Source organism: Paramisgurnus dabryanus, chromosome 22 (assembly GCF_030506205.2).
Source record: "Paramisgurnus dabryanus chromosome 22, PD_genome_1.1, whole genome shotgun sequence".
NCBI lineage: Eukaryota > Metazoa > Chordata > Actinopteri > Cypriniformes > Cobitidae > Paramisgurnus > Paramisgurnus dabryanus.
Genome location: NC_133358.1, coordinates 32,281,695 through 32,302,511, shown reverse-complemented (window position 1 = coordinate 32,302,511; position 20,817 = coordinate 32,281,695). Strand labels below are relative to the sequence as shown.

Genomic DNA, 20,817 nt, shown 5'->3' with positions numbered 1-20,817 from the left:
CGGTTACTTAGCAATGATTTCACTCCGTTATTTAAAGTCACAGACATTTCAGTGAACTGATATACAATTATTAAACATGGCAGAAAACGACGCAACATGTTTGGTAAGTTTACAATAGTAATAATTTATGATTATTCTTAACATTTATAACATCATCTGTTGTTCGTTTTAATAAACAGCCCTTAATTATATATCATATGCGGGAGAAGTACTTCAGACACGCCATAAATACAGCTGTGAAATATTTACAACTGTACAACAATGATCCTGTGCTCCTGTTTTTCAAAGCTTTTGGATCTCTAATGGAAGGTAATTAATAAAAGTGATTTATTTCGACTATATGGATGAGAATATAGTTGAAAGGTTATTATAATAACTATGACTGCCATTATTGTGATGCTGGAAGTGATGATGATTATAGTTATGGTGATGATGAATATGATGAAGATTAAAGTGATGGTGTGTATGATGATGAATATGATGAAGATTAAAGTGATGGTGTGTATGATGATGAATATGATAAAGATTATAGTGATGGTGTGTATGATGATGAATATGATAAAGATTATAGTGATGGTGTGTATGATGATTAAATGTGATGAAGATTATAGTGATGGTGATGGTGTGTATGATGATGAATGTGATGAAGATTATAGTTATGGTGGATGATTGTTTCATTAAGATTGTGATGATGAAGAGTCAGAGTAATCATAAATATAATGATGATGAAGATTATAGTGATGGTGTGTATGATGATGATGAAGATTATAGTAATGGTGTGTATGATGATGGTGATGAAGATTATAGGGATGGTGTGCATGATGATTAAATGTGATGAAGATTATAGTGATGGTGTGTATGACGATGATGAAGATTATAGTGATGGTGTGTATGATGATGGTGAGGAAGATTATAGTAATGGTGTGTATAATGATTAAATGTGATGAAGATTATAGTGATGATGTGTATGATGATGATGGTAATAAAGATTATAGTGATGGTGTGTATGATGATAAATGCGATGAAGATTATATGAAGATTATAGTGATGGTGTATATGATGATTAAATGTGATGAAGATTATAGTGATGGTGTGTATGATGATGATGATGGTTATAGTGATAGTGTGTATGATGATGATGATGAAGATTATAGTGATGTTGTGTATAATGATGATGATGAAGATTATAGTGATGGTGTGTATGATGATGATGATGATTATAGTGATGGTGTGTATGATGATGGTGATGAAGATTATAGTGATGGTGTGTATGATGATGATGATGATGATGAAGATTATAGTGATGGTGTGTATGATGATGAAGATTAAAGTGATGGTGTGTATGATGATGATGATGATTATAGTGATGGTGTGTATGATGATGGTGATGAAGATTACAGTGATGTGTGTATGATGATGATGATGATTATAGTGATGGTGTGTAATAAATACGTCACAGGTCACACACAGGAGGCTATGAGAGAGCTTTACCAGCTGAAGGATCAGCGTCACCTCTCATTGTGTTCAACTATAGCTCTCATTAACGCTCACAGACATTGCGAAACTATCGGTAACATGTCTTCTGTACATACACTAAATTGAATGACTGATAAATGGATTATAATAACACAAACACATATTCTGAAATGTTTTTATTAGATGAAGAGGCAGTGAATGAACTGAACTCAGATCTGAAGCTATCAGGATCAACAGCAGGTGACAGGGCGTTGTATTATGCGGCTCTGCTTTACTGGATTCTGGACCGGAACGGAAAAGCCAGAACCTGCATTAACAAAATGCTGAAGCTATCAGATACATCGCCACAGGTTTGTGATTAATAAATAAAGATTAAACTGTTGACACTGTGGTCCAGGCCGCTGTTTCACTGCTGTTCATGATGCAAGTTCATCTTTTTCAATCCTTTCAAAGGGAACATTTTACCTTATTATGAGGCAATTGTTTTGACCTTTTTAGGGACTTATTCTGAAGGGCTGGATTATGTTGACATCTGAGGTAGAAGAGAACAAACTTCAGGCCATCCGCTACTTTAAGGATTCAGGAAATGTTTTTGGACTCATGGGACAGGTGTGACATTGCTCTTTATTTGTTGTCTCTCTTTAGAAATGTCTTGTAAATGACACTGAAATGTTTCTTTGAAACAGGTTGAGTTTCATATGGCCAAACAGAATAAAGAGTGTGCTCTTGACGTTGTGAATCAGATGATCGCTTCTCATCCAGATTTTATCCCAGCACTCAGTCTGAAGATGAAGATCCTGATGTCTCTGCGTGACTGGGAGCAAACCCAAGAAGTCGCCCACAGGTGCTGTTTTACAGATTTGTGTTATAACTGTAAATAAATGAAATCTTTTTATGATGTTTTAATCTGATTCAATGCTTTTGCTTGCAATGTGCAGAATACTGGATAGAGATGAACACAATTTAAAAGCTCTTCAAATGATGGCAGTCAGCGCTGCAGCTAAAGATGGAGACATGAGACGGGTCATTCTCTCTCTTCTCTTTATTTATATTTATGCTCAGTGTAATCTCAAGCAGTGGCGGCTGGTGACTTCTTTTTCTGAGGGCGCACGATGCGAAGTTCGTCACAACATGTATGTAGCCCGTCATGTGTGTGGTACAAAATTTCATAATATGTGTTCTGCACTTTGAGAGATTGTATGTGCATCACGTGTCCTGCCAAAATAAGTGTCTGCTGCAGACGCGTCAAAGGGTTTATGATAAAAGAGACGCTCGCGTTTGCCAGATACTCGCATAATCTCATGCGTAATCAGAGTTTAATGTTAAGGGAGTGTCTTTTGGAACATGAGCGTCTCTTTTATCATAAATGGTTTTGATGCGTGTGCAGCAGGCACTTATTTTGACAAAACACGTGATGCACACATGATCTCTCAACACGCAGGACACATATTTTGGAAAAGGGAACCACACACATGATACTCCGAACACTTATTTTGAATTCGCGCCCCTCGGATGAGGAGTCATGAGCCGCCACTGATCTCAAGCCTAATTGAAAAAATAACAGATAGCACAAATGTTACTCCTATATAGTTTGCACAGCCTTTAAGTTAATTTAAGATAAAAATATGTTTGAATTTGAATAAATGTTTTAGGTAAGAGATCATCTTCAGTGTTTAATAAATGCAGTAGAGATGTCTGAGCTGAATAATAGCCGTCTGTATGTGGAGATGACAGCACCCATCAGTAGACTGGTCAGTATTATTCCTACAATCTTGATTTTATTATGTGTTACTAGGATTACTTTGAGATTGAGATGCTTGTTGTTGACACAGAGATCATGCTGTCGTCCTCACTGGGGTTTTCTATTCCTATGTGTCTGTTTCCATAGTACCTTTATCCCATTGGGTTATTTCAGTTTTTTTTTGTTGGCTGTTGTTTACAGCAGTATGTCTGGTCTTCAAGCAAAACAACACTTATGTATTTATACTTTTTAAAGGTTTTTTTGCTAAAAGTTTAACGTTTTTTTCTGCAGTGTGGATACAACCCAGAGATCTTGCAGATGTTGACTGAATTCATGCAACGCTCACCTGCGACATCTGATGTCATGTGTGAGCTGGGATATCTGCTCAGTCTCCAGAATAAATATAAAGAAGCTCATAAATGTTATTCTGCAGCTCTGAAAACAGATCCAAAATCCACAACGGCTTTAATAGGTACAGATTCTCCTCACATTCATCTCTGTTAGCACCAATGAATGAAACGCTATCAGGGTAAATCATGCTATACTCCAAAATCATAAAAATATGATCAATTTTGTTTTGCATTTAAAAAATATTTTTTATTAGCATTTATGTTTTTGCATTTTGTGACATTATTTTAATGTCATAAGCACATTTATCACCAGAGTTCTTTTCACTTTAATGTTTAGATGCAATATTTTATTTACAGTATATTCAATACATGCATTGACACAACATTTCTTTGCAAATACCGATATTCGATTGCTTAGAATGTCATCTACTGATACTGAGAGATACTGATAGTTTTTCTTTTTACGATTGTTTCAAATGATTATGTCATGAAATCCTAAAAGTGCAGAGTATACAGACTACAATTCTGTTCGATTCAAAATAATCACACAGTATGAGCTCTGATGTGTTTTTCTGCCCCTTTTGATTGACAGGATATAATCTGCCCTGATCATCAGCTGCTTTTAAACAATCATAAAAAACAACAACATTATTTTATCTGCCGATACCGATTATAGGCGATTATATCGGTGCATCTTTAAAGGTATAGCGGAAGATTTTTGTTTTCTGGGTGGATCATCACTGTTATTGGTTATCCCAGATGTCAATCATTCTGATTATATGTTGACGTATAACCGCCGTACGTGCTCGCCTCTACGTTCGCTTTCTGCACATGCGCACTTTCACGTGTATGTATGATGTGCTACGGTTTCAACCATTCATTGAAGGTCGCGTTCTCACTGTGTTTTTTTCAAAATGTCTGAGGGTTGCAAGAGAAAAAGTGTCTACGAATTGTATGACAAGAAGAGAAAGGACTATAAATAAAGAAACAAGACCAGATGTTTATGGGAGACTATTTCACACGCTGGCGTGAGCTAAAAGGACAGGTTGGGCTTCCCACGCGAAGTTTCTACTGGAAAGGTACATTTTGTCATGCTATTTGGAGAAATCCATTTAAAATCACTGCTAGTAAAAGTTGATGTAAGATATGATTTGCGATGCAAGCCCTGGCACAAGTCACGAACCGCACAGACACGGTAAACATGCCGACAGCAACTTGTAAACAGAGCGAAGAGAAGAACTGAGCTCCTGCATGCTCTCTCTCTGTCTCGTGCACGCGTTTAACAGGCGTTTCCTCTTGGGAGCATTTTTTAAAAAATATCGAGGGGCGGTTCTTTTAAATAATTCGGGAAAATCTTCCGCTATACCTTTAATTAAACGGATTCGGACCCAATAGAGGTCTGAATCTTGCTGTGTTATGTAGACTTAAATATATAGTGACAAGTTATTTTAACTCATAGGTCTGATCAGATGTATGCTGATGTGCGATCAGCTGGAGGAAGCCACACAACAGCTGGATTTCTTCAGTGAAGTACAAGAATCTTTGGGAAACGCTGCGGTACAAAGCTGATGATTTTCATTGATATTTGCTAAATTCACTCCTCAGGTTTCACAGCATCAGTTTTGCAGTATTAACTCTTTCCCGGCCAATGATGAGTTTTTACAGCAATCCATATTTCCACTATTATCCACTGGGTCGCGCTCTTACACAACTTATAAAACACTGAAGCATACACTGATCCAAAAACAGTAAAAACTCTGTGGAGTGGTTTCCCAGATAGGATTTATCCTAGTCCCAGACTAAAATGCATGTTTCAGCTGCCTTAATTTATAAATATCTTGTACTGACATATCTTAACATATATCAGGGTCATTGTTTTGTCTCAAGATACACCTGTATTGTTTTTGTAAGGTATGTTTGTAAAAACTACTTTAATGTCCTAATATAACATTAAATGTTTGTGAAAACCCTAGCTGGAAACGTTTTTTTAAAAACGCTGGAGGGGAAAGAGTTAAGTACTGACATATGACATGAAATGAAGCAGTAAAGTGTGTGCAGTTCTGTCAGTTATATTTAGATTTATAATAGTTAAGCAACAGTAATATAAAGGTAAACTGAAGATGTGATGTTATATAAAGCTGTAATTTGTGTTGGGTTTAACAGGAGGTTCTTCTACTGAAAGCCGTGTCTGTCAGAAAGCAGCGAGAAGATGAAGAGATGGTGGTTGATTTGCTGAAGGACGCAGCTGAACGTCATCTCTCTTCTCTTCATGGACTCAGTTATGGTGTTGAATACTTGCGGATTCTGGATGTAAATTTTCTCCTGCAGATTGTTTGTATGCACATGGAGCTGAATCGGGTATTTTACCCCTAATATTTATGACCCTGTCTGTGAAATCTAATGATGAAATGAGGAGCGTTAGAGTTGACATGATCTTTCTCATATTTAATTTTTTATTTATTTAGATAGGACAATGCATATTAATGAACGTACAATCCATAAATAGGTTGAATTTAGCACAATGCTAATTTCCATCCATAGTCCCATTTCCATTCGTAGACCCATATCAAGGTTATATTTTCACAGAATGTTCTTTACATTATGGGATGATTTTATAAAGAAAACAGAAAATCATGACTTTAGCTGAGTTTAAAAACATGTGAAACAGTATTTATAAGATCGATGTAGATGTGTTCTGTTAAATAGAGTGCCAGGGATGAGGGATTTTTGTTGGCCAACCCAAGATTTTGCAGGACACTGGTTTCTTCGGCAAAAAAGCCATTTATTGTTCCCATAAACTTTTGGATTATTGAAAAACAAACTGAAATGACATGAAAAACTGACTCTGGATCATTTTTGCTCTTAATAAAGCCACAGACCTTCTATGTAGATATCAGAAAATAATTTAACAGCATATTAACATGCATTCTTTGGCACCTTTAAAGTTGGTTTAAAGCAACTTGTAAGCAACCGGCCTTTTAAAGACACTTTAAAGCTTTACTGGGACATTACTGGTGTGTTTTATGTCTTAGAATAAAACATGAAAATATCTTTGACTTATGTTAACCCAAGATCTTATTTAAGGAGTTTAACCAAAACCCAATGCAAAAACCCAATGACTTTGAGACGATTGAACCAGAAGTGCTAAAATGCTCGCTTCTGGGTTTTGCCTACAAACATATGTCATCCCTGTGGCACTATATAAATAAAAAGATCTCTTACATGTCTATACTGTGACATATTTTAATTTAGAACAGGAGAAATGTATTCAACAGGATATAAAAAAAGTAAAATAGGACTTGATTTTATTCCTGTCAATCAGAAACATGTATTAAGTGTTGTTTTCTGATCATGTTGATTTAATCTTTTATAGGATCTTAATCCGAGAGTCACCGGACAAACTCAGCTATTGTGGCTGAAACATTCCAGTATGATTTTGGAAACGGTCATCAGAGCTGCACCTGGGATATCAATGAGCTGTTATTATATGGCCTATGTCAAATTTCTCTCAGGTAAGTGTGTTTAGATGTCTCTTTCACCCTGCTCTTTAGTTTGGTTGTGTATTTATTACTCGTATATCTGTTAAGGTGATCACAGAGCAGCTCAGCATCTCTTAGACCGGTGCATGGAGAAAGAGCCAAAGATGAGCGAGCTTTATCTTCTGAAGGCTCGACTCCTCCTGTATACTGAAGATCACAGCGGAGCTCTCAGCTGCCTGGAAGCTGCTCTCAGTGTCAACTTTCAGGTAAATGAAATCATTCAAGCAAATATAGCAAACAAATGAAGTACTGTATTTTATCATGGTATTTTTGCAAGTGGATGAGTGAAGTTTTTTGCATGTCTATTTAATGCTATCTGTAGTCAAACACATATTAAGGGCCATTCACACTTTGACGTGTAATATATGTTTAACTATAATGATAACTATATTAGCGTACGAAAACAATAACTTTGTTCATTCGCTCAATCACTTACCTTCAGTAGCATTTACTAATATTGCATATTTTTTTAAATAAAAACTTTTGCAATTGTTTCTGTGTCACTGAATGTGTAAATAAGCTGTATTTGTTGCATTTACGCAGCGTGTATATCCAGCAGATGTCCGCTGTGTTTGCATATCTCTTTACAATGAATCTAGCAGTTTGTGTAATCTAATATTTTACCTTTTGGCTTAGTCAGTGCAGTCGAATAAAAAGCATTATGTAGTGAATTTCACAGCAACTGCATCAGCACTGAATACCTGAGATACTTTTATGTTATAGACCTCAGCAATGAGCTTCTCCACACTGTCGTCTGTCCGTTTAAATGCTCATGCACTTGGAGTTCAAATAGATTTGATTGGCTGTCAATGGTTTATCGTTCATCAGTTGGAAAAATCACACAGAGAGTGATCTCAATGATATCGTTTCTTGTATCTTTATGGTTATAGTTTTTTCCTAGCGATTAATTGCAATTAATGGATTGCAGAATAAAAGTTTTTGTTTACATCATATATGTGGGTGTACTGTGTACACTGCAAAAATGACTTTCTAACTTAGTATAAGTATTGAATTAAGATGCATTTTCTTTATGAGCAAAATGACCTAAAACATAAATCTAGTTTTTAGACTAAAAAAAGAAATACAATTTAATTTACAAAAAATTACAATTTAAAAACAAGCAAAAAAATCTGCCAATGGGGTAAGAAAAAATCTTAAAATACGTTTTTTTTCTCTTAAACACTTAATTCAAGAAAAAGTCAAGAAATTTTTTTCTTACCCCACACTTACAAAAAATTATTTTCAAGAAATTTTCTTTTAGTATTTTGTCTTGTTTCCAGACAATAAGAAAATAAGTCTAGTTTTTAGACCAAAATATCCCATTTAAGTGAATTTTGTGCATAAAACAAGTAAAACAATCTGCCAATGGGGTAAGCAAATTTTTTTTGCATTTTTCTTGAATTTAGTGTTTAAGAATAATGTTCAAGATTTTTTTGCTTGTTTTATGCACAAAATCACTTCAATTTGATATTTTTGGTCTTATTTTCTTAAGTGATTTTGCTCATCAAGAAAAGGCATCTTAATTTAAGAGTTTTTAGATATTTTTACGGAAAACAAGACAAAAACACTAAGAATTTTTTTCTTGAAAATTTTTGCAGTGCATTGGCAGATTTTTTATTTATCTTTTTGCTTGTTTTAAGCTCAAATTCACTTAAACTTGAAATTTTTGTCTAAAAACTAGAATTATTTTCTTAGGTCATTTTGGTCATTTTTTATACATGTATATTTTTAAGAAAAATATATTTGTATATAATAAATATTTATATATAGTATAAATAATATATAAATATAAACATGTAGACACATGCCAATATTTCTTAAATATATGCATTGTGTGTGTGCATTTATACATAATTATTAGCCACGACTACAGTAATTGTTAGGGATCCCCATTATAGTTGTGATGTGAACTCACCTATTCTCTTTAATATAAAACCATTTTTAAAACTATATTTTTATAGATATAGTTATTGTTATAATGTGAACTTTATTTGTGTGATAATGTTTGCAGGTTAGAGATCGGGTTGAGTTTAATCTGCTGAAAGCTCGAGCTCTTCTGAGGTCTGGAGATATGAAGAGCGTCATCCAGTGTCTGAACACGACTATAAACATGCCAGGTGTCCGCGGGTCTACAGATGAGCTGCGGTCTTCTGTCTCCGTAAGCGAGCGAGTTTCTGTTTATCTGGAGCTCACAGAGGCTTTGAGACTAAACGGTGAACAGGTGCAGTGCCTGCTTTTTGTCTTACAAATGTGCTTCTTAAACCAGGAGACTTTCTGATGAATAGAGAATTTATATCTCAGATGACATTTAGATTTTTATTGCCTTTCAATACTGGACGATTCCAAAATAGCTTTGAACAAACTTTGTCTTTGATTAGCACGAGGCTACAAAAGTCCTACAGGAGGCCATTGTGCAGTTTAAAGGAACTGCTGAGGAATCCGTCATCACGCTGGCCAATGTTGATCTTGCTTTGGCGAGAGATGATGTGGATGCTGCTGTGGTCCTTCTGAAGAAAATTCAACCCCATGAGTCCGCTTACATCCAAGCCAGAGAGAAAATGGCTCACATTTACTTAAAGAAAAACAACAACAAGATGCTTTACATTGCATGCTACAGGTGAGAATAATATTGAATTGTTTTATTAAAACTAACTCAATGCATTATTTAACTTAAAAGTAGGGTGAATTTCATGAGAACATGTGCGTCATATTTCAACCCAACAATAAAGTTTGATTTCACTAAAGACCGGTTTTGAGGACCATTAAGATTTGAATTTGTATTGTTTTGTATGCCAGTTATTCCTGTTTTCACCATTAAAGTCTCAATATGTCATATAATAAACATAAATGGTATATATCCTGGTAATTTTGTCATGTTTATTAAGTTTAAATGAATACATTTGTTTTTTAATGTTTTTAGAGAAATGACTGAGCAGCTACCTGGAGTTCATACTTTATTCCTGCTCGCTGAAGCCTTTATGAAGATACATCAGGTATATTAAATGTTTATGAAATAAATGAAATGAAAAAGACTTATAGCTTTTATATTTTGTTTTTAAAGCCAGACGAAGCTGTCAAAATCTATCAGGCAACAGAGAGGACGGCTCATAAAGACATCACCTTAGCTAAAAGAATAGGCCATGCTTTAGTTAAAGCTCATGAATATGACAAGGTAAGCATTTCTTTACATTATAATTGATGTCACGTACAGAAACCCCAATAAAAAGTCTCACTTAAACATATCTGAATATAATAACATTACATAAATATCAAAGCAGCTGTCAATCTAAAAACAAATGATGTTTTTTTCTCAAAACTGTTTTTTGTGGATATGAATATTTGTCTAAATACTACTGTAAAATAAAATAAGAGTTTGTATGTTGTATGTGATCTTTCAGGCTGTAAGCGTCTATGAATCGGCTTTGGATGTTGATACACGGGATTGTCTCTTGAGTCTGGAGTTTGCTGATCTTCTCTTTAAACTCCAGGAGTTTGAGAAAGCTCAGCGAGTCCTACAGAAGACACTGGATCATGAACACAGTACTGAATCATTGATCATTCACTGTTAAATAAACACAAATACAGTAAGACAGGTGGACTTGCTATCTAAACCTCATTCTGTTGCTCCTGCAGGTTCTTCATTGATGATTTTGATGAATGATGTGAAGATTTTAAGAATGTTGGTGAAAGTTCTGCGTGCGATGGACGAATCGACTCTGGATGCTGTGCAAAAGGTCTGTGAGCATTTCTAAAGTCTTTTCTTAAAGGGGACATATCATGCAAATCTGACTTCATGTTTAAATGCTATAATTGGGTCCCCAGTGCTTCTATCAACCTAGAAAATGTAAAAAAGATCAACCCAGTAACTTAGTTTTGGTAAACCATTCTCTGCAAGCATGTGAAAAAATAGATCATTGAAATTTGGCTCCCCTTGTGATGTCAGAAAGGATCTTATTATAATAATACCGCACCTTAATCTGCACTATCCAACCACGGCACTGCCAATTGGTGCAGAGAGAAAAAATAATTAACAGCACAATTGAGTTTCAATTTCAACAAACCACCATTATGGTGATCAGTGTTTGCATTATCATCTCATTTGCATTTTAAAGAGCACATTTTGGCTTTCACACTCTGAGGACACCAAATATTTATTTGACGTCTTGTAAAATGTCCCGTTTAACACACAGCGACCTCACACATTCTTGATTGAATCTGGTTGATATTATGTTAGGCCCATGATGTTCAACAGAAGATCATTAAGTGGATTACAGCTGAGCAGCCGGATCAGTTAGAAGATCAGATGAAGATGATGGCAAACATCTGCTGTGATTGGGCTCATGAGTTTCATCTCAAACACGATCTGGAGATGGCCAGACATCATTATACAGACGCTTTAAACTACAGCCCAGATAAAGAGGAGGTCAGACTCATTGTCAATGTCCTCATGAAGATGAAGATGAAGAAAAGGTTTTATAACATCTCTGTGATTCTGTCTAAATACAGATCATCCTTTATCTTGCTCGCTTATATTATGAGCATCAAAAGCTGGACCATTGTGAAGAAATGTGTCTTCAGATTCTGCAGCTACATCAACATCATACAGATGCAGCCATGGTGTGAAGCATTACATTGTTTTACATTAAAAAACACAATGAGAAGGATATAATGATGTTCACAACATGTCTGTATGATTTTCTCCTCAGCTGTTAGCTGATACATTATTTTGGAAAAACCAAAAGGATGAAGCACTTAAAATGTATACAGATATTATGGAGCGATATCCAGGTGTGGAATGATTCAATATTTCAGTATTTTGAGACTTTTATGTTTAAATGACTGTAGAAGAAATTGTGAGCTCTTCTCTTTGTACCCATAGACAACTTTCATGTCATGGTTAAGTTTCTTGATGTTCAGCGCAGACTGGGGAATCTGGACGCTATGCAGTCTGTATTTAAATCCTGTGAAAACTTCTGTCCGCTCTCGGTTAGAGAAGCAGGTTATCATTACTGCAAAGGTCTTCACTTCTGGTCAGTAAACATTCGCATCTTCAGCATCTCATTTCTCATATAAATGTCAATTTGGTTTAAAGGAGAAATTTAATAGTTTTTGTCATGAATTTAACTATTAAAGCCACAATGTGTAAGATTTTTGTAATAAATTATCCAAAAACAGTTGCACAGTGTGATATTTCATACAGTGCATTATCCCAAAAAAATCCCAAGGATTTGTAAATCCAGAGAAATTCCTGTTTTAAGTAATGGCTCTTCTCTTGTCTCCCATGTAATTGACGCCCTTTTATTAACTTAATATCCACGCTATCCTCAGTTTTCGAGTTGTAGAAATGATGGCAACACAAGTAGACAAACACATAAGTGGTGGTTATACAGCATCTAACACGCATCTGTTGTGCCTTGCAGCTAATTCATTACGATGGCATAAAATAATCTGATTAAACACTGCAAAAAATTCTTAGTATTTTGGTCTTGTTTTCAGTAAAAATATCTAAAAATTCTTAAATTAAGATGCTTTTTCTTGAGGCGCAAAACGACCCAAGAAAAAAAGTCTAGTTTTTAGACCGAACATATCAAATTTAAGTGATTTTGTGCATAAAACAAGCAAAAAATCTGCCAATGGGGTAGGCAAAAAATCTTTCTGAAACACTAAATTCAAGAAAAATTCAAGAAATATTTTTCATCTCCAATTTTCTTATTTTCTTGTGTCATTTTGCTCATCAAGAAAAAGCATTTTAATTTAAGAATTTTTAGATATTTTAACTGAAAACAAGACCAAAATACTAAGAATTTTTTTCTTGAAAATGTCTTAGTATTTCTGAATGTTTTCTAATATAAATATCTACAAATTCTTACATTAAGATGCATTTACTTAGTAAGCAATTGCTTAAGATAATAAGTCTTGTTTTTTTTTTTTTTACAAATGATGAAAATCAAGAGTTTTTTCAAAGTCAAAATATCTTCCAGTGCAGTAAGAAAAATGAACTTAAATTAAGTTTGTTATATTAAGTTGAAACTGGAATTAAATTTTAATTTTTCTTACTCCATGGCAGATATTTCGACTTATTTTAAGTTAAAAAACTCTTGATTTTCATCATTTATTTCAATAAACAAGAATAATATCTTAAGCCACTTGCTTACCAAGATCATGTATCTCAATTTAAGAATTTTCAGATATTTATATTAGAAAACAAGACAAAAATAAGACATCCATTTTTTTGCGGTGCATCATTCAACTCTCCTTCTCGTCATTAAGCTTTGTCTTTTTTATGATGTTATTGTGTAATTGCGACCTCTAGTGGTGAAAATCCTACATATTGTGCCTTTAATGAGTGAATGTAAATGTATGAAGAAATGTTAATCAAAAGAAAACTATTTATTTTGAAGACAATACAGTGATGTTAGAGGACCATCAAATGTCTTATCTTTATCATGTGGTCATTGTGGTTTCTCTTCAGGTGTTTGTATCGGGTAACTGAAGCTCTGAATCATCTGAATAAAGCCCGAGGTGATTCTCAATGGGGTGAGAGAGCGGTCCAGCTGATGGTCCAAATCTCTCTTAACCCTGACAAAGAGGTGTTTGGAGGAGAAGTTTTAGATAAAAGACAAACAAACGTCAGGTGCAATGAATGCTTTTCATCTGTGAACATGAAGGAATATTTGAGTTTGCAGTCTGTTGTGATGTTTGTGAAGATTTAATCGTCTGATTGTTTTTAGTGAATTTGAGAATCAGATTGGGATCGACACGGCTCAGAATCTACTGATGAAGTTTCATCCTCGCTCCAAATCTGAGGAAGAGAAAGTCAGACTGCTTGATAATCTGTGTCTGATCTACAGTAAAGACGCTAAACAGGTGGAGAAAGCCACGCTGGATCTCACAGATATGCTGTCAAGAAACGTAAGACACTTTTGATACAAGATTATCAGTTTGTCATGAACTTCGTATTACTCAGGAAGTAAAATATAGCATTAATAAAATCGAGATCAATTAGTTACATATTTTTTTAAAGACCATGTGAATAAATTGTAAAGAAGATCGTTCAATAGATGTTGTCATACATTGATGGTCCTAGCCAGTATGGATGTCAAGGACAAGGTTTGATCAATGTTGAATAATCAAAACTGAACAAACAACCGACATTATTTCAACCAAATTTCAACGTTAAGCATTTTATGAACCTTTTGCAACCGTTTAGCATTAACTGTTCTATTAATGTTAAAAACAAGAACTGACATTATTTCAACGTTGAAGATCGGTCATATAAAAGAAATAACTTCATTACTGTTTAGTGTATGTGTCTCATCTACTATTTCATATCAAAATGACTAAAGTCAGATATCTGCTGATCTCTGAACTGTACTGTAGGTGATGTTGGAGGCATCTTTGCTTGTGGCAGCTCAAGGTCTCCTTCAGTTAAAGCAGATTCCCAGAGCCAGAAACCTCCTGAAACGTCTCATTAACATGGATTGGAATGATGTTAATGCGGATTATCTGGAGAACGCCTCTCTGCTCATGGCTGATATGTATATAAAGATGAGAAAATACTCACACGTGGACAAACTACTGGATAACTGCATACGACACAATAAGGTCTGTCTGTCTGTGTGTGTGTGTGTGTGTGTCTGAACACATTCATCATCTTGATGTAAGGACTTGAGTTGAATGAAGTTTCTGTCTGATTCAGTCATGCAGTAAAGCGTATGAGTATCAGGGCTTTATAATGGAGAATGAACAGAGATATGAGGAAGCATCACTGCAGTATGAACTCGCATGGAAATACACAAACAGAGTCGATCCTGCTGTCGGTGAGACTTTCTTATCATAATCACTCTGAAACTTTAAAGGGGACATTTCACAAGACTTCATTTAAGATGTCAAATAAATCTTTGGCGTCCCCAGAGTACATATGTGAAGTTTTAGGTCAAAATACCCCACAGATCATTTATTACACTGCAAAAAATGATTTTCAAGAAAAAAATTCTTAGTATTTTTGTCTTGTTTTCCATAAAAATATCTAAAAATTATTAGATTAAGAAGCTTTTTTTGATGAGCAAAACGACACATGAAAATAAAAATATCAAATTTAAGTGATTTTGTGCATAAAACAAGCTAAAAAAAATCTGCCAATGGGGTAACCATCTTAATTTTTACTGAAAACAAGACAAAAATACTAAGATTTTTTTTTTTCTTGAAAATCGTTTTTCGCAGTGTATAACAGGTTAAAATTGGTGTCCTTTAAAATGCAAATGAGCTGCTAATGCAAACACTGATCACCATAATGGTGGTTTGTTGAAACTGAAACTCAATTGTGCTGTTAATTATTTTCTCTCTCTGCCCTAAATGGCAGTGCCATGCTTGGATAGTGCAGATTAAGGGGCGGTATTATTATAATAAGATCCCCTTCTGACATCACAAGGGGAGCCAAATTTCAATGATCTATTTTTTCACATGCTTGCAGAGAATGTTTTACCAAAACTAAGTTACTGGAATGATCTTTTACACATTTTCTAGTCCAATAGGTTGACTGAGTACCCAATTATAGCACTTTAACATGAAGTTAGATTTTAATGGTATGTCCTCTTTAAAATGTTTGTTTGATTTCTATGTTTCTAAGGGTTGGATTTAAATGTCTTCACAGGGTTTCGTCTTGCCTTCAACTGTCTGAAATGCAAGAATTACACGCGGGCTGTTGATATTTGTCATCAGGTTTGTTTCTTTTTTTATGGAATGATAAATAATTAGTCATAATGTTTTATTTCATGAGCTCTGTGACTGATGTTTGGATCAACAGTAACTTTTTTTGAGGAAATCTTCAAATGATTGAATAGAGTAAACGTTACTAATGAGTGAAGCTTTTTCTTTTTGTAAGCTTTATAGAAACAGATTGGATAATGTGCCACAGGCTTTTGATGTCTATAATTATGTATTGTGTAAATATGTCTCCCTTATGAAAATTAACCATGTTTTTTGTGGTAAAAAATGTAGTAACCATGGTTTTTTGATGCATTGATTGTCAAAACCATGGTTATTTTGTGGTTACCATGGTTTTACTACAGTAGCCATGTTTTTTTTTATTGTAGTAACACCATAGTTAATTTTCGTAAGGGCTACATCTGTCATTACACAAAACACAACAGCATAAAAATGTATTTGGATTAAACAAAAACTGCACTGACAGTATATGTATATGTATGTATGTATGTATATATCACTGCCATTGTTTTGTGTCAAGATGCACACCAGTCATGTATTTTGTAAGGTATGTTTTTATGAAACTCCTAATATAAATAAGAACTAGTCCTGGATTAAATTTAAACCCTGTCTGGGAAACCACCTCTATATATTTTAATATTTTTTTGTTTAGCAAAACCATGTGTTTATTTGGTTTTAATGCTTTATTTAAAACAATTATTATTGTCTGTCTCATCATTATTGTTATTTTAAATCCATTTAATGTGCACTGAACTATAAAATTAGACTTCATTGTCGTAATATAGGTCTTAAATTTCATTCAGAAAGTCTTAGATTTGACTTGGTGAAGTCCAGTGATCAGAATACACAACTGCTTTGAAATGGCCATCAATGAGAATAGCTGAAATGTGACTGATGATGAAGATGATGATGATGATGATGTGTTTGTCTGTAGGTGTTACAGTGTTATCCAAACTATCCTCAGATCCAGGAGGAGGTTCTGATCCGAGCTCAGATTTCTCTCCGACCGTGAGCCGCAGCTTTATTCTGATTTCAGAGAGACTGTTTGCATAAAGTCAGTGTGTGCATTTAAATCTTGATTTCTCATTTACTGTAGCAGATGAAATACATGAGGAGAATCTGATGTTAGTCTAAAGATTCATAAAGATTAGCATTAAAAAAATAGAAAACAGGTGACTTTAAAGTGAAGGTGGTGTGTATTCAAAATATGATTATTTTAAAACACTAACAGTGAAATTCATGACGCTTAATGCTTATATATATAACATGCATTCCCAAACATTGAAAGTACAAGAAAACTTCTGTTTAACTTAATAACAAAGAGAACATCAAATAAAAATCTGATTGATCTTAAATTCTGTCTTTTCTCACTTTTCCAACATTAATGAGAACCATAAATTGACTTCAGGTAAGTTTTGTCATTGTTTGACATTGATTTTGATCTGATCTGAATGTTTTATACACATGTATACTTGTGTTTGTTTTAGCTCTAGTGAAGGCAGTACATTCAGTCGTCCTGCGGGAGGCGTCACTGAGCTCTGTGTGTGTGTAAGTTCATTTTGTACTCTATTAACCCCTTCATGTGTGATGGATGAGCAACACGAGACTCACGTTTGTCTGGAGCAAGATTCAATTTTAAATTTAGTCTTTTTACCAGAAATCACTTTTTATTTATTGATTTTGCATTGTAGTTTTGCTGATGGTGGTCTAGATTTTCTCTTTTAAACAGTAAATAGTTTTGTACAAAGCTTTAAAAACACTTGAATTTCACAGTTTGTAAGTGCAGTTGTGTATTTTGATGAAAAAGGACATAATATGTAAAAACATCTTACTTTATTGAAGTCTTAAGCATAAATATTTCAAAATAAGTTGTATATTCATATAAATAAAATAAATAAATAAATATTTTATAAATAAAATATAAATAAATTCCAAATTATTCTAAATTAAAATAATACATTTTAACATCCAATGTTATTTTATGACATTTATTAACTCTTTACAATGAAGTTGTATTTGTTAACATATTACATAACATAACATAACATAACATAACATAACATAACATAACATAACATGATACAATACTTCTACAGCATTTATTCATCTTTAGTTTGTTAATATCAGCATTTACTAATATATAAATAAAATCAATTTAAACTGTTAACTTTAATGAATGCACCATGAACTAACATGAACAAGAATTAATAAAAGCATTGTTCATTGTTTGTTCATGTTAGTTAATGCATTTACTAATGTTAACTAATACAACCTTTATGTAATATGTACATTGTAAAAAATACGCAACATTTTTGTCAAATCAACATTATGTTAAGTTAAACAATTTCAACTTGATTTTACAAGCTGTCAACTTTTCACAAGCCAAAACTTAGTAGGTTAATAGTAAGTTGACTTGACTTACAAAACCAAGTTGTTTTAACTTTTATTTTACAGTGTATTAATTTATAAATATAAAAACAATACTTTTGTAAAAACAGATTAAATAATTATGATGATGTTCACTGGAAATTGTGTGCAAGTATGAAATAATCACAATGTCTAAATCATATAATAGAAACATTTTGACTTATAATAATAATCTCTAAAATAAGCTTACATTTAAAAAGCGACATACAGTTCTATAAAATACACAACAGAAGATTAGACTACAGAATATACAAATTAAGAAAATGTTTGTTGCAAGATAAAAAGTAAAGAGAGAGCGAGAGAGAGAGAGAGAGAGAGAGAGAGAGAGAGAGAGATTGTGACAAAGGAAATGATGTTGTCATGAGTGTTTGTACCTGTATCATAACACATTGTGTTGAAGTTTGTATATGTGAGCAGAAGAGACAGAAGTCAACAACACTGAGCAAACCGTAAGTAACTTTCTAATCCTCATTTATTATAACAGACCCTGTCGAAGATCACTCTTTTCATTTTAGTGCACTAAATAATTTGACCGTCGTTCTTTTAAAAGGAAGTAACCAAACCGCTTCTTCTAGTTCACATTTTAGAAATGCCTGCGTGTCTTTATTCTCAGATGTCCAACAGCCCTTCATCCTCCAGCTGTATATTTACATCTCAAAATCCAGCTTCCACGTCTCCGGACGGCATCCTGCCACTAAACTCCGAGTCCGGCGGCCCGACACAGATGCCTCAGATGGACGGTGGTCTCTATGCTCAATCCATGGGCTCTCAATGGTTTCCTAAGTTTTCAGATAACCGGAACATGGGGCAAATGATGGGTTTGGCGTATCTGCCCTTTCCCTCCTCAACAAATCCTGAACGAGTGATACAGCAGAGTCAAAGCAGTCAGCAGGTACATCAACACTACATTTATATTATTTATCCATCTGGCAGACGCTTTTATATAAAGTACATATGATCAGTATATTTATGTTTACCCATCATCCTTTGCGGTGCTAATGCAATGCTTTTCTATTGAGCTACAGGAAGAGTTATGTTGTGTTTATCTGCCGTCTCGCATGTTCTCATAATGTGTACGTGACAGGCTTCATGAAATTCATCCTTAGTTGTACCTAATATATTGTAAAATTAAGTTAACCCCTTAACTGGTTTAACCTTTTTTGAGTGGGGGTGAGGGGATGAAGAGGTGATGTGCACCTTCAAATTAATATAACTCTGACATTTATTTGGTCTAGAAGCCTAATTTTGTTCTTGTTTTAAAGAAGACACTTTAAAGTCACAGAATTGTCTGGAGGTGAAAATATTAAATAAATAAATAAATTGTTATAGCAGTTAACATTTTTTAATAAATAAAAATAATGCAATAAAGTATACATTTTATGCATAAATTATCACAAAATTTTTTTTTTTTACACTTTTAGTGGTTTTACCAAAAACGGCCACTAGTTGTCAGTGGTTTGCTGCATACTCTTGTCACAAATTAATAAATGCCTGTCACTGCATTATTACTGCTAAAAGGCTTTTGAAATATGAAAACTACATTCTTAGAGCTTTCCAATGATGTAGTTTGTTGTGATAAATTAAAAATTAACAAAATATTAAAATAGATTAAATCCCGCTCAGTGCCAGATAAATAGCTTGATTTTCTAAAGTAGCATAATTACATTTTAAGATGAGATGGTGATGCCAGAATGCATTGTTATGGAAAAAATCCAGATGGCAGATAACCTGAGTGAAATGATTAACTACAAATGTGCTTCTAATTTAATAAACAATAGAAAATCAATAAACAAAAGAATCAATAAAATATAATAAACTTGGGAAAAAAAACGATTTATTGTTTCACGTCACTGGCTTTTTTTCAAACAGTTGTCAGTTTGAGTCTCTGGTGTACTTTGTGATATGGCCAATCAAAAGACAGTTCACTAGGTTTTTAGACAATTTAATTTGTACATTATTTTGTATGCTAACCATATTTTCATTCTTCGTGTAGGATTTCTCACAGTTTCTTCTGCCACCTCCGGCAGCGACGCTCCGTCAGTCCGGACAGAAGCGAGGCGTCAGTAAAGACAGCGTGGAGTATCGACTGCGCAGAGAACGAAACAACGTCGCCGTGAGGAAGAGTCGCGATAAAGCTCGCCGTCGCATTCAGCTGACCCAGCAGAGGGCGCTGCAGCTGCAGGACGAGAATCATCGACTGCAACTGCACATACAGCGACTGTCACACGAGGTGGAAACGCTCAAACACTATCTGTCACAGCGCCACCTACAGGTCAAAGAGCAGGACACAAGAGGAGAAGATCACTGTTGAGTGCTATTGGACACTGAAGGTCTTTATAATCAAATCTGTTTCTTTTTAATCGTTTGCAGAATAAAAGTTTTTGTTTACATCACATATATGTGTGTGTTTAGTGTGTATAATAATTATGCATATACTGTATATATGAATACACAAACATGCATGTATAATTTTAAGAAAAAATCTATTTAAATATTAATTATATATAAATAATTTATATACACATTTCTTATATATATATATTTGCATCTGTGTGTA

The 20,817-nt window shown here is 34.1% G+C and overlaps 2 protein-coding genes across 3 annotated transcripts; both read left to right on the top strand.

Moving 5' to 3' along the window:
- The first annotated feature begins 7 nt into the window (after positions 1 to 7).
- ttc21a (tetratricopeptide repeat domain 21A) lies at positions 8 to 17,149 on the top strand. Its single transcript, XM_065259064.1, has 24 exons — positions 8 to 103; positions 180 to 309; positions 1,460 to 1,570; positions 1,660 to 1,826; positions 1,975 to 2,085; positions 2,163 to 2,320; positions 2,415 to 2,499; positions 3,129 to 3,227; positions 9,118 to 9,327; positions 9,485 to 9,723; positions 10,027 to 10,099; positions 10,168 to 10,278; positions 10,505 to 10,646; positions 10,740 to 10,840; positions 11,341 to 11,529; positions 11,613 to 11,723; positions 11,813 to 11,894; positions 11,986 to 12,136; positions 13,579 to 13,740; positions 13,838 to 14,018; positions 14,487 to 14,711; positions 14,806 to 14,926; positions 15,760 to 15,827; positions 16,768 to 17,149. The coding sequence occupies exons 1-24, from the start codon at positions 77 to 79 to the stop codon at positions 16,843 to 16,845; spliced, it is 3,132 nt and encodes a 1,043-aa protein (XP_065115136.1). The 5' UTR covers positions 8 to 76; the 3' UTR covers positions 16,846 to 17,149.
- Positions 17,150 to 18,313: 1,164 nt separating this feature from the next.
- Positions 18,314 to 20,667, top strand: cebp1 (CCAAT/enhancer binding protein (C/EBP) 1). 2 transcript variants are annotated; one of them, XM_065259063.2, is made up of 3 exons: positions 18,656 to 18,709; positions 18,874 to 19,152; positions 20,254 to 20,667. In XM_065259063.2, the coding sequence occupies exons 2-3, from the start codon at positions 18,874 to 18,876 to the stop codon at positions 20,569 to 20,571; spliced, it is 597 nt and encodes a 198-aa protein (XP_065115135.1). In that variant the 5' UTR covers positions 18,656 to 18,709; the 3' UTR covers positions 20,572 to 20,667. The 2 variants fall into 2 exon arrangements, with proteins under 2 accessions (XP_065115134.1, XP_065115135.1); XM_065259062.1 differs by having other exon boundaries at positions 18,314 to 19,152.
- Positions 20,668 to 20,817: the final 150 nt, after the last annotated feature.